This window comes from Chionomys nivalis, chromosome 9 (genome assembly GCF_950005125.1).
Source record: "Chionomys nivalis chromosome 9, mChiNiv1.1, whole genome shotgun sequence".
Lineage (NCBI taxonomy): Eukaryota > Metazoa > Chordata > Mammalia > Rodentia > Cricetidae > Chionomys > Chionomys nivalis.
In genome coordinates, this window is record NC_080094.1 from 60711890 (window position 1) to 60725320 (window position 13431).

Sequence of the window (13431 nt, forward strand, 5' to 3'; positions counted from 1 at the left end):
GAGATACACAGCTCCAGAAAATGGGGAAGTTTATTTACTCTTTTCATTAATCAGAATAGTATTAGTTCGGTTTTTTTTTCCCCTCTAGGACCTAGACAGCCAAGTGATTTTGGCGTAATTAACAGCACCAGGTATGACTTCTATCTCATGGAGCAGGCTTTAAATCCAGCCAGAAAACTTGCTCACTCCTAAAATAGCCATGCCACCTATTACTCCAGGGGGTTTATCCTGCCAAGCCCATCATAACTGCAGCTCTCATAGTTCACAGCTAGGTCAGACTAATTCTTACTTTCCCCCTCTGGTAGCATGGCCTAGAACTTTCTAACATTTTGAAAGCTAGTCAGTAAGGATGAAGCTTCCGGGTCACTACCAGCTTGATTTCTCCATGTTCCTTGAGTCTAGTATATGCTTTTCTCAGTTTCTCACAGTCAAATTCTGGGTAGTAACCAAGAGCAATGGCAATAGCCTATAATATTTGGGGATAAATAAAACCCAACTGGACAACACCTCCAAAGAGGTAACTCATTTATGTCAAAGAAATATTTTTATTTGATAGTAGTATATGGTGCCTAGAAGGGGCGTTAACAGCACCCACCCCCATTATGAGGTAACTCCATTTAAACTCTTTTATATCTGTATATGCATATGTTTTAGGAAATATTAGTAGGCTTCCCCATGGCTTACTCAGAGATCTTTAGCGTTAGTTCATATACTCTCCTCTACTCCGCCTTCTTATCCCTCTCCTCATTTCCTGTCCCATCTCCTCCTTCGTACCACCATACATTCTGCCATCCTTCCGTTGAAGTCTCTGCATTGCCCCCTTACCAATCTTCTGCTTTCTCTGGTGATTCCAGCTGAAACGCACATATCTAAAGACTCAAGCTAGAATCTACGTGTGAGAGAGAGAACCTGCAGCATTTGTCTTTCTGGGTCCGAGTTACCATATTCAGGACTGTTTTCAGCTTTATACATTTCTCTGAAATTTTATTTTTTTTTCTTTATGGATGAATAATATTGCACTTTGTGTATGTATCACACTTTTATTATCCATTCATCCACAGATGGAAATCTAGACTGTTTCTGTTTCCGGGCTGTTGCAAGTAGAGAAGCAATAAGACTACAAGTGTCTCTATAGGAAGATATTGAATCCTTTGGGAATGTGTCCAGGAATACATAACTAGTTTATGTAATAAGTCTACTCTAGGTTATTGAGGCCCCTCCACCCTGGTTTCCAGACATAGTGCCACAAGCCTAGAATCCCAGCTACATGAGATAAAAGAGGAGGTTCTTTTTTTTTTTTTTTTGAAAAAAAATTTTCCGCCTCCTCCCCGCCTCCCATTTTCCTTCCCCTCCTCCCGCCCCTCTCCCCCTCCCCCCTCCTCTTCTCCTCCCTCTCCAGCCCCAAGAGCAGTCAGGGTTCCCTGCCCTGTGGAAAGTCCAAGGTCCTCCCCCCTCCATCCAGGTCTAGGAAGGTGAACATCCAAACTGTCTAGGCTCCCACAAAGCCAGAACATGAAATAGGATCAAAACCCTGTGCCATTGTCCTTGGCCTCTCATCAGCTCTCATTGTCCTCCATGTTCAGAGAGCCCGGTTTCAACCCATGCTTTTTCAGTCACAGCCCAGCTGGCCTTGGTGAGCTCCCAATAGATCAGACCCACTGTCTCAGTGGTTGGGTGCACCCCTCGTGGTCCTGCCTTCCTTGCTCATGTTCTCCCTCCTTCTGCTCCTCGTTAGGACCTTGGGGGCTCAGTCCGGTGCTCCAGTGTGGGCCTCTGTCTCTATCTCCATCCATCGCTAGATGAAGGTTCTATGGCGATATGCAAGACATTCATCAGTATGGCTATAGGACAGGGTTCTTAAGCTGGAGACCGGCTTGAGCTATGCAATAAGATCCTGCCCCCTCAAAAGAGTTTCGTGTTGTCATTGCTTGGGATTTTTGTGATTTGTTTGGTTTTGAGACAGGATCTGTCTGTGTAGTGGTAGCTAGCCTGGAACTCACAGCAATCCTGCAGCCTCAGCCTCTGGAATGCCAGAATTACAAGCACGAATGGCCACACCAGTTGCTGTTTCTTTTAAGTTGTCTGTATGCGTGACAAAAATTCTAACAGGAACAAAGCTTCTGGGGCTTTCACTTCCTGTTCCCAGATGCACGGCATTTAGAGTGTGTTGAGCATCCTTCCAGAGTATTCTGTGCATTTCTCAAAGCTTTTTATGTTTTTTCCTTCCTAATCTTTTCTTAAATCTTTATCTTTGCCGACAGTGGGGATGGCTCGCTTGGGACAGTGCTTGTCATATGAGTGTGAGAATGTAAGTATCGGTCCCCAGCAACCATGTAAAAACCAGCTTGGCTGTGTACATCGTTAGCCCCAGCATCTCTGGAGCTCACTGGCCATCTAGTCTAGCCAAATCACTGAGTTCTGGGTTTGGTGAGAGATCCAGTTCAAAAACTAACACAGGACTGGGGCTATCGCTTAGTGGTTAGAAGTGATTAATGTGTGAGGTCCTACATTCAATCCTCAGAATTGCCCCAAAGAAAAAGGAAATAGGAAAACAAAGCGGAGAATTATTCAAGAAGATACCTGACATTGACCTCTGACCTCCAGATGCACCCACATACTCAGACACACATACACATGAACACACACTCATGTTGGCATAAATTATGCAGAGAGAGAGAGAGAGAGAGAGAGAGAGAGAGAGAAATTTCCTAGGTTGTACATATATATTTTCCTAGGCTCTGTAAATCAGAATGGGTAAACTGTAGTCAAAGCTGGTCTTAACTTTTTTAGGAAATAAAATTCTTACTAGAGCAGAGTCTCATGTAGCCTTTAACATATTTTCTGCACGTGCTTTCTTGCTACCATGCCGTAGTTGAGCGATTATAACAGAGGTGGCATGATCCGAGGAGTGCAAAATATTGACCATCTGCCCTTTACTCAGAAAGTCTTCCTGCCCTTGCTTTTAAAGACCACCTAATATATGTATGAGTGTGTTATAACTAAACAGTTTGTTCTTAAAATACATGCAGATAGGTTACTTTCAATGTTATGTTACTGCAAAAATACTGAGCTTAATATACTAATGTGTCTGTTATCCTCATGTATGTGGTCATATCTGCATAAGCACCTAGGAAAGGAACGGTTAAGCAAGAATGTCACATGGCTGTTCGTTGACATATTTGTTACTCTGGTGTCACCTGCATCAGCGACATCAAGGAAGACAGCAGACAGACCAGCTGTAAGGCCCAAGAGAGGACTAGACTGCCGGGACATGGGAAGAACTGCACTGTTTCAAAGAGGAATAAGTGGGGGTGGATTTCAGCCCCGCCCCCAGTACGGAGAACAGGTAGCTGGAAAATGTACAACTCCATTTAAAGACTCGAGGAAAACCCCACACGAGCATCCGCTCCTGTTAAGGCTACTCTTGGTCCCGACTGGACTCCTCTTCACCTTCGTCTTTGTTCACATTTCCTAAACACAGCTTCCTCAGCCTTGGAGGCGAGCAGGGCACCATCGAAACCACCGCTTGTGGGACAGCTGTGTAGATCACTGTGGGCACCAGGATTTGTAAAGGCAGTTTTTCCTGACTCTGGCTTTACTAATACTAACAACCACCAGCAAAGAGGCTCCAGCTTCCATGATCCTTGAGGGCCACCTTGAGCCTTTAAAGTGGAAGAACTCTGGAATCCACAAACTCTGAAAAGAAAGCCATCCCTGGGAGACCAGAAGAGTCTGGCGAGAGTTCAAACCTGTGCTTTCACCTAGAACTCCTTACGGTGTGCTAGACATGCGCGAGAGGAGAGTATGGACCCGTGGAAATGGGAACCTGACATGCGCGAGAGGAGAGTATGGACACGTGGATACGGGAACTTGACATGCGCGGGAGGGGAGTATGGACCTGTGGAAACCGGAACTTGAGTCCTGCTCTACAGGATCACAGCCCAGTGGAGGAAAACAGATACACCTGCCATTCCCAACTCTAAATACCTTTTCTTTTTCTTTTGAGAGAAACACACGATGCTTGACAAGCGTCAGACAGTGTATGAACAACCAGCTCAAAGCAGATCAGAGCTTCAACACTAGATCACTACATTCCCTTTGTTAATGTCATGTCTCTGTGAAGCGAAGCTTTGGCAGTCACTCTTCTAAAAGGCAGATTCTGCACAAAACTCAGTTGTAAGAGGGTATGAGGACAGTGCCATTCAAGTAGACGCCAAGTGTGAGAAGCTACGCATGCTCAATGAGTGTACAGCACACCCCCAATGAGTGACGGTGGTCACTTAAGAATGGAATGTGACATTTCTTTCATGTGTGTTATCTTTTCAAAAGACTACTGAGTTGTGACGCTGGAAGTACTTAGAAAGTTCTGTGAGACTAACTCCCTAACAAGTGGGACTGTTAGCTGTTTCTTTTGGCCTGTGTGCACTTAGAAAAACTTACAGGAAGAGCGCTGGAAACCAGAAGTGGCTGAGAACTTCAGAGACGGAAACTGTGAAAACATTTTAAGTGTTAAGGGAACTGGAGAAGTCTGGGAACTCCTGGGACGAGCGCTTTACACTACTTAGCAACATCGTGACCTTGGGAAACCATTTCTCGATGAGGTCTGGGTAAGTGGAAGCACCTTAGGGGCCACCGTGGAAGTTAAGTGAACGAACACAAGTGAAGCCTCTGGCACAGGCCTTGGCACATCGTCGGCAATCAATGAGCACTCGGTAAACCTACAAGATCCTAGACTATAAATGAAAATTAACATTCAACCCCAATACTTCAGCCTTAAATGGTTTTTAAGCCAGTGGCTTCTCCCATAAAGTGCTGTTGCCATGGCACCTGCTGTGATACATGGTGTCAATCAAGTAAGTCTAAAATCAGGAAACCACAACTCCCCTGAGATTTGTCCCGGTATCCAAGTGACTTCACTGACAACCTTTTGGTAGCAGTTGCTCTTCCTGTTCAGTTTTTCACCTTTCTCTTTGGTGCTGGGCTTCTGACGCAGGGCACTGGCTTGCTGAGTCCATGCTCCATCATAAAGCTACGCTCCAAGCCTTGGGGCTTTCCTCCTTACGTGAATTCAAAGACTTAAGATTTTGATTGGTTAAAAGCGAAAGAGAGGCACTTCATTAACTCCAGTGAAAATTTTAAGACGTTAACTTCTTATTCTATTAAGTTGCTGAAATATTTGCATTTTAAAAATTCTTGTGGATTTTAAATTTCATGTTATTTTAAATCTCATGTTTGTATTATGACTTGTTTGTCCAAACCCCGGCAGGCATGAGAAGTCGGTAACCCTCTAGCCAGCCCTTCCTCAAACACATGATCTGAGCTTGTTCTCATCATACTTTTGAGTTGGCATAAGCCTTGAGAACAGAAAGGGACATTGAGGGACATGGCACTTCCTGCTGGCCTTCTATTTCCTCAGATGTCATGTACTGACATAGAATTTAGAGGCCAGGATGAGTCCACAGGACAGCTGCTCAGTCCAGCAAAGGACAGTAAGGTCCACAAATGTCAAGTCTGGAGGTGAGACCCCAACCTATGTTGTTTCTTCCCTTTAGTGAGTTATACTTTCAAAAAAAAATCCTTTCTCTGACATACTTTCTGTCAACCTAAGAGATTCTTTTGAGTATTCTTTTCTGAGGTCAGGTAATGAACAACTTAAGAAAAATATCATGTTCTCTCCACATCAGTGATCCTCAACATTTCTACAAATTAAAATCACCTGAGATGAGAGGAAGGGGGGATTTCAAGCTATGAAAGTCGTTGGATTCTATTCCTGGGCCAATTAAAACCAACTCTCCAGGGCTGAGACCTGATCACACTGCTTTAATTTCCCAAGCGACTCTAGTGTATGGGCAGAATGGGGGAGCAGCCCATGCATAAATTGGTAGGCAGGTTGTCTTCTGTGCCCTGCACCCACAAAGAGAGAACTCAGTTGTGCAGGAGGGATATTGTGATGTCTCTTTCAGTGTAGAAATATGTTTTTCCTCCCCTCAGTTATGGGTCATGTGGGCTGTTTACGTCAAGAGTTATTTGAGCTTTTTTCCCCCCTATGTGGCTTGAACACTGGAGATAAAGGGTTTTGGGGAAGATGAATACATGTCAAACATCATGCATACACAGTTTCTCAGCTGTGTTCTTAATCTCCATCACAGCTGTACATGTAACAGAGTGTTCTGTAGTATGTTCGTGTGGGTACAGCATAGCATGTAAAAGGGGAGCAAGAAAGGCTAAAGAGTGAGGAGTGAGGAAGGACTGAATTCAGGCCATGAACACCAGTCATGAAAGAGGATATAAAGCTAATTGTTTTTCAGTTCTGTCATAAACGTTTTGGTTTTGGTGGTGGATAACCGTATAAAAATGTATTGTGTAGTAAAAGAGTAAAATCCAATGTGACATCTCTGGGAGACATCATCACAGCAAACGTCCCGTTCCTCTGGCTTTTGCAATCTTCCTGAGATAGTCCCTGAATCAGCATGGCTGCCCAGGCAAGACCTGAACAAGGACAGCACCAATAGGCATGCTCACATAGAGTGGGGAAATCTCAAGGAGCCTCAAGCCTAGGCAAAGAGCTACAGATGACTAAGGAATGCTGAGAGCTGAAATGGTGGTCCCCAGGGAAGAGTCTGCCAACTGCTTATCCAATGCCAAGCAGTCAGCTTGGAAATGAGATACAAACAATATTACATGGACTGAGCAGGATTTCGTGCCTGTGCGTGTATGTGTGTGTAAACAAAGAAAAAGAAGCCATGAATTTGAGAGAAAGAGAGCTGAAGAGTGAAAAGGAAAGGCAAAAACAATGTGTGTAATATTTTAATTCCAAAAAAATAAAAAATAATCTTTAAAGAAAATGCCCAAAGTAAAGCTCGCAGCTTCCACGTTAAGTAGCTACTCTAACTGCATGGTTGCATAGTCTTTGTGTATGGTTACCTTCATTGTGAGATGTTTATTTGAACTTTTTTAACAATGAAGTTTAAAATAAAAAACTAAAAAAAAAAAATCCGTGACAAAATTCTAAGAGAAAGAAAACTACTTAGCTTTGTTCTAGGAACCCACAGCTTGCCACTCACCTTCTCTGTGTCTAAAAAAAAAGACAGAGTGCTTCCACCATGACTGATCAGGACCAGTTGAAGCTGTATGCCTCTGAGGATCCCAAGAGGACACAGGGTTTTCCAGCTCACCCTTTTCGTCTCTTTCACCCCAACTCCCACCCCACCCCCCCTCCCGCTGACACACACACCACACACACCACACACACACACACACACACACACACAGAAAATACCGGTCAAGCAGATGGTTTGGGTGTGCAGCCCTGGAGGCTGACAGATGTGAATTCTGATGAGCAAGGAGAGGGACAGGCCTTTCTGTCACTGCACATCCTCTGCCCCACTCCCCACCCCCCACAAACAAATGCTGCTTCACATGGCTGACTTTGAGCCTGGGTCAAGGGCTTGTCAGAGTACGGGGAGAAGTAATTTCAACATCTCGGGAAATTTTAATAGACAATACTTCTCATAGTTCAAGTGTCAAATATGAATAAGTCTGAGGTTTTAAAAGAAAATGGAGGCCGGGCGGTGGTGGCGCACGCCTTTAATCCCAGCACTCGGGAGGCAGAGGCAGGCGGATCTCTGTGAGTTCGAGACCAGCCTGGTCTACAAGAGCTAGTTCCAGGACAGGCTCCAAAAAACCACAGAGAAACCCTGTCTCGAAAAACCAAAAAAAAAAAAAAAGAAAAAAAAAAGAAAATGGAGGGTTCAGCACTGAACTGTCACAAAGAAAGAAACATTTATTGCTACTTGATTCTCTCCCTCTGTCTATTCTCCCAGGGTTCCTCCATCTCTCTCCTTCTTTCCCTCCTTCTCTCTATAAAAGTATGCTTTCTCATAATTGGATCCAGGCCTTTAAGCATCAATAATTTCCTTTTAATGACTACCTTCATTATTTGGGGTCACTTCATCCCCAGCAGTAGATTTAGCATGCCTCTGATCACCAAGTAACAACTTATAATTAAGTTGACACTTAGCATATTAGTGGTTGGTCAGGGCTCAGGTCCAGTGTTTCCAGGTTCTAGGCTTCTTATCTGAAGAATTAAAAATCGGAAGTCACATTGACTCTCAAAAATAGTGAGATAGCTTTTTTGGAGTAAAGAAATAAGACCGATTACAGACGAATACCCTACCAAGACTGACAGCAAACCATGTAAGTGAACATACTGGAGGGCAGGGGCTGATATTGTTTGGGGGGCTTCCTCACATGGAGTTCAAAAGAAGGCAGAGCTGGATACTAACGAGTGTAAAGATAGTGGTCTCTATTTTTTTTTTTAAATATTTATTTATTTATTATGTATACAATATTCTGTCTGTGTGTATGTCTGCAGGCCAGAAGAGGGCACCAGACCTCATTACAGATGGTTGTGAGCCACCATGTGGTTGCCGGGAATTGAACTCAGGACCTTTGGAAGAGCAGGCAATGCTCTTAACCGCTGAGCCATCTCTCCAGCCCAGTGGTCTCTATTTTGATTGATAGATTAGGTCATATATTCATTCCTACTCCACATGTCCTTACCCATAATGCATCTGATTTTAGTTCAATTATGCATAGGCATAAAATGGTAAAGAGGAAATTCCCCTAAAATTTCACTTAAAGAATACAGTTTGCGAGTTGTTATCCCATTGTAAAGATGAAGCAACCGAGGCACAGACAGACATTAAGTCTTGCCCAAGGCCACACAGTTTAGCCAGTGCCTGGCATCCTAGAGGACCCAGCACTTTGTGGTTACTTTCTCAAACCTCCCCTGACTCTGTTCCCTCACAACAGGATGGAACCAAACGAGGAGCTGGAAGAGGAGGACTCTCCAGGCGGCCAAGAAGATGGCTTCACTGCTGAGCACCTGGCTGCAGAGGCCTTGGCAGCCGACATGGATCCCTGGCTGGTATTTGATTCCCGTACTACACCTGCCTCAGAGCTGGATGCCTGGTTGGCCAAGTACCCACCATCTCAAGTTACTCGCTATGGGGACCCAGGTTCACCCAACTCTGAACCTGTGGGCTGGATTGCAGCCTATGGGCAGGGTTACACCCCCAACTCAGGGGATGTCCAAGGGCTGCAGGCAGCCTGGGAGACTCTGCAGGCCAGTGGGCGGCCCATCACACCAGGTACCCTGCGCCAGCTGGCCATCACCCACCGCGTGCTCTCTGGCAAGTGGCTGATTCACCTGGCACCTGGCTTCAAGCTGGACCATGCCTGGGCTGGCATTGCCAGGGCTGTAGTTGAGGGCCGTCTTCAGGTGGCCAAGGTGAGCCCACGGGCCAAGGAGGGTGGGCGCCAGGTCATCTGTGTTTACACGGACGACTTCACGGACCACAGATTCTGCCATCCGTGCTGCAGGCGTTAAGTGCTTGCTCACTTACAAACCTGATGTCTACACCTACCTGGGCATCTACCGAGCCAACCGCTGGCACCTCTGTCCCACTCTCTATGCGAGCCGTTTCCAGCTTGGAGGCAATGCTCGTGGCTCTCGAGTGTTGGACCGTGCCAACAATGTAGAACTGACCTAGTGGGGCCCAGTGGGGGAGACCACCTTTTGCTCCCCTGCTGGGGATGGATCCTTCTTTCTTCTCTTCCTCGTCCCAAGAAGGCCACGCTCCCTAGCTCTGAGGACTAATTGACTTGGGAACTGCCTGTACTCAGTCCCTTTGAACTTCTGCTCTCTGTGCCGGGTTGACTCCAGCCCCCACAGGCTGGGGGCTTTGGCTCCCCGAGGGCCGGGCCCTCAGCTGCCCTCTTTGATGCTGCTCCCCGCCACTGCCCAGGACCACAACTTGGGTACAGATACTCAAGAAGCCTGCCCTGGCCACCTCTGGCCCCTACTAGACTCACCCTGCATCTTCCTTTTCTTTGCTCCCTCGTAAGGGAGAAAACTTAGTGCTTCCAGGCCCTGCCCTTGGAGCCATCATAGCCCAGGTGGCAGGGCTCCTACAGGACTGAGCATGTTGTTGGGGCCCATATATGTTCTGGCCAAGAGCAGATGCAGGGTCATGGATGTAGGCCTGCTCCTCCCTGCAAACTCATAGCCTGCATCACCAACGTCCCTTCCCTGACTATATGTGCCTGCTCCTGGCATTTCAATAAAATCTAGCTTGGGTCCGTGTTAAAAAAAAAAAAAAAAAAGAATACAGTTTGCCTTACTGGGATTATACCTCAAACCAGTTCAGTTTAGATCAGGCCTTCTGTCTTCATACTGGATACACTGGGAATACACTTGAAGAGAAACTCTAAACTTGATTGTTACTAATGGAGGAGAAATCTATATTTTTCAGAGATGAGGGTACATGTAGCCCCATGCAGGTGGTTGGTAGTTAGGAGAGGGTGTGCACAGTACATGCAGGTTAAGGAGACTGGCTGCCAAGTGCACTATTACAAGAGGCAGGGTGTATATAATGCAAACTGAATACAGCCAAGGTTACTAAAATTCTCCATATGCTTGCCTAACTCAGTACCAATAACCAATATTGTCTTCGTGCTTATATTAAGAGCCCATAGAAGGAAAGAGTCACTAGAGAGTGTCGTCGCAAGACTCTAGTAACAGTTTGATTAGAGGAGAAGACAAGAGAAGAATGTAATGCCTGACACAGCACGTGCATTCTGCAGCATCTGCTAACTAAAAGGGTGTGCTTCACCACACCAGATGTGGCATCCCACCTCCATCCAGCAGGGGTGGTCAGGGGCTGCAGGCATCCCACCTCCATCCAGCAGGGGTGGTCGGTGGCTGCGAGCATCACAGCTCCTTACAGCAGGGGTGGTCAGTGGCTGGCATTCAGGACACACAATGGAGTATTTGTTTACTCCTGATTTTATCCAAAAGATTTGACAGCTATTATTTATACCATTTTATAACTTCTACTCATAAAAATAGGCACTCTCTATTCTACTGTTTTCATGTTAAAAGGACAAGGGAGACCGCTCAGTTGTTCAAGTGTTTGCTTTGCAAGCATGAGGACCTGAGATCAATCCCTAAAGATCTTCACTTGTTTTGTTTTAAAAAGTCAGAAACAAGTCATGTACTTGAGATCCCAGCATTTTGGAAGTGGAGGAGGGGGTCCCTGAGCTTCCTGGCTGGCCAGTCTAGCCTACTTGTCACAGCCTTCAGGCCAGTGAACACTGTCTCAGAACACAATGTAGATGTTCCCTGAAGAACAACACCTGAGCCTCTCCTCTGAGAGAGGCGAATATTTACATTGCACACCTCTCACCCGCACCCAAATAATGTACACACCCACATAAATATGCAAATGCACACACAAATAAATGAGTTTAGAATTACATGACAAGTTACTTCTTTCTAAGACTAAGATTTAAAGTAGTTGTTTTGCTTATAGGAATTTTATTTATATTTAATTGTCATTTATTTATTGCCGCGTCAGAGATTAAAATGAGGATCTCAAACATAACAGAATTTACTACTCGGCTACACCCCCAGCCTCTTAGTTAGTATTTTAACTGTAGTGTCCACTAGTATTATACTTTGGTTACACTTACTGTGCATTTCATGTTCCTTTTGCATAAGAGTCACAAATAGATTTACACTTCTATATCATAAAAAGTGTTGTCAATGTAGAGATGCTGTGAGCACTGTATTTTATAAATCCTCACACACTGGTCAACTTCGAAAAATGCTAGGCTCAGAATTTCTACCCTATTGATGGTTCCAGCTTCCATACTGCTAAAGAGGAGAGTAGATGCACACCACTTTCCGCTAGCGACAGGCAGCTGTACTTCCTTTCTGGTTTCCTCAGGTGAGCCTGCTGAATGCAAGTAAAAAGAAGGAAGGAAGGAAGGAAGGAAGGAAGGAAGGAAGGAAGGAAGGAAGGAAGGAAGGAAGGAAATAATAAATGTTTCAAATCCTGAAGTCACACTACAGACAGGAAGAGCGCAGGCATCAACTTTACTACTGGTCCCAGTTCACAAGCAATCCCAGGATCCTTTTATCTTGGTTAGGGTTTATATTATTACAGTGATGAAACACCATGACCAAAGAGAAAGTTGGGGAGGAAAGGGTTTCTTTGGCTTATACTTCAGCATTGCTGTTTATCACCAAAGAAAGTCAGGACAGGAACTCAAGCAAGGCAGGAACCTGGAGGCAGGAGCTAATGCAGAGGTCATGGAGGGGAGCTACTTACTGACTTGCTTCCCATGGCTTGCTTAGGCCACCTTCTTATAGAACCCAGGATGACCAGTCCAGGAATGGCACCACCCATGATAAGCTGGACTCTCCCCACTGATCACTAAATGAGAAAACACCTTAAAGCCGGATCTCACTGAGGCATTTCCTCAACCGAGGCTCCTCCTTCTGATGACGAGTTCATGTCAAGTTGACACAGAACCACATCACTATTAAGCCACATCCCTTCCTTATTCTTCCCCAAGATCTCACATTAAAATCATAAATTTTAGCAGTCTCACAGTCTTTGCAAATTCAGTCTTTAAAATTTCAATCTCTTTAAAATGTCCAATCTCTTTCAAAAGTTCAAGTCTTTCATCCGTGGGCTCCTTTAAAAATCAAAATGAAATACTTTCTTCAAGAGGGGAGAAAAAGGGCACTGACACAATCTGAACCAAGCAAAAGCAAACTCTTAACAGTATAAATAATTTATTGTCCAGTTACCAGGGATTCACTCACGGCCTTCTGGAGTCCTCCAAAGGGCTTGGGTCACTTCTCCGGCTCTGCCCTCTGTAGCACACACAGTTCATCTTCTAGGCTCTGCCTGGCTCCAGTCCACTGCTGCTACTGTTCTTGGTGGTCTTCCCATGGTACTCGCATCTCCAAAGTGCTGGGGTCCTTTGCTGCAACTGGGCTGCACTTTCACCAATGGCCTCTCATAGGCTCTCTTCATGATCCCAAGCCTCGACTTCTTTGCATGACCCCCTCAGTCCTAGGCCTTCAACTGCTACTGAGGCTGCACCTTCTCCAATGGTCTCTCTTGGCTTCTCAGACTGCCAAGTCTCAGCTGTTCTCCATGACCCCTTCATGCCTTCAAAACCAGTACCACCTAGGTGACCCTTACATATTACCAAGTCCAGCTGCCAGTACGAGGTACAATCTTGGCCGCCTCTGGAACACAGCTTCTCTGTGCTCTCAAGAAGCACTTCTCAGCAGATTTCACCTCAGTGCTGCTGCTCTATTCTTAGTCACTGCTAATTTCTTAGCTCCAGCCAACCAGCAGCAAGTATCCCAGCAGAGCAAAGTTTATCTCTTTTTTAAAATTATAATTATCAGTAATAATTCTGGTGTCTTTTCAATCTCAGATGCTTCTTCATCCCCTGCTAACCAGAACCTCGGCATCTTAATTCAAAATAGCAAACAGCCCTGGTAAAGTCTTTAGTATTCCCTCAGAAATTTCAAAAGTCAGGCCTTCCTCTTTTGCAGTGCTCTTA

The 13431-nt window shown here is 45.3% G+C and overlaps 1 protein-coding gene across 1 annotated transcript; it reads left to right on the forward strand.

Moving 5' to 3' along the window:
* The first annotated feature begins 8815 nt into the window (after positions 1 to 8815).
* Positions 8816 to 9554, forward strand: LOC130881917 (UPF0696 protein C11orf68 homolog). The gene is given in 2 exon segments (XM_057781769.1): positions 8816 to 9357; positions 9359 to 9554. Coding segments are annotated over 2 exon segments (738 nt in total).
* Positions 9555 to 13431: the final 3877 nt, after the last annotated feature.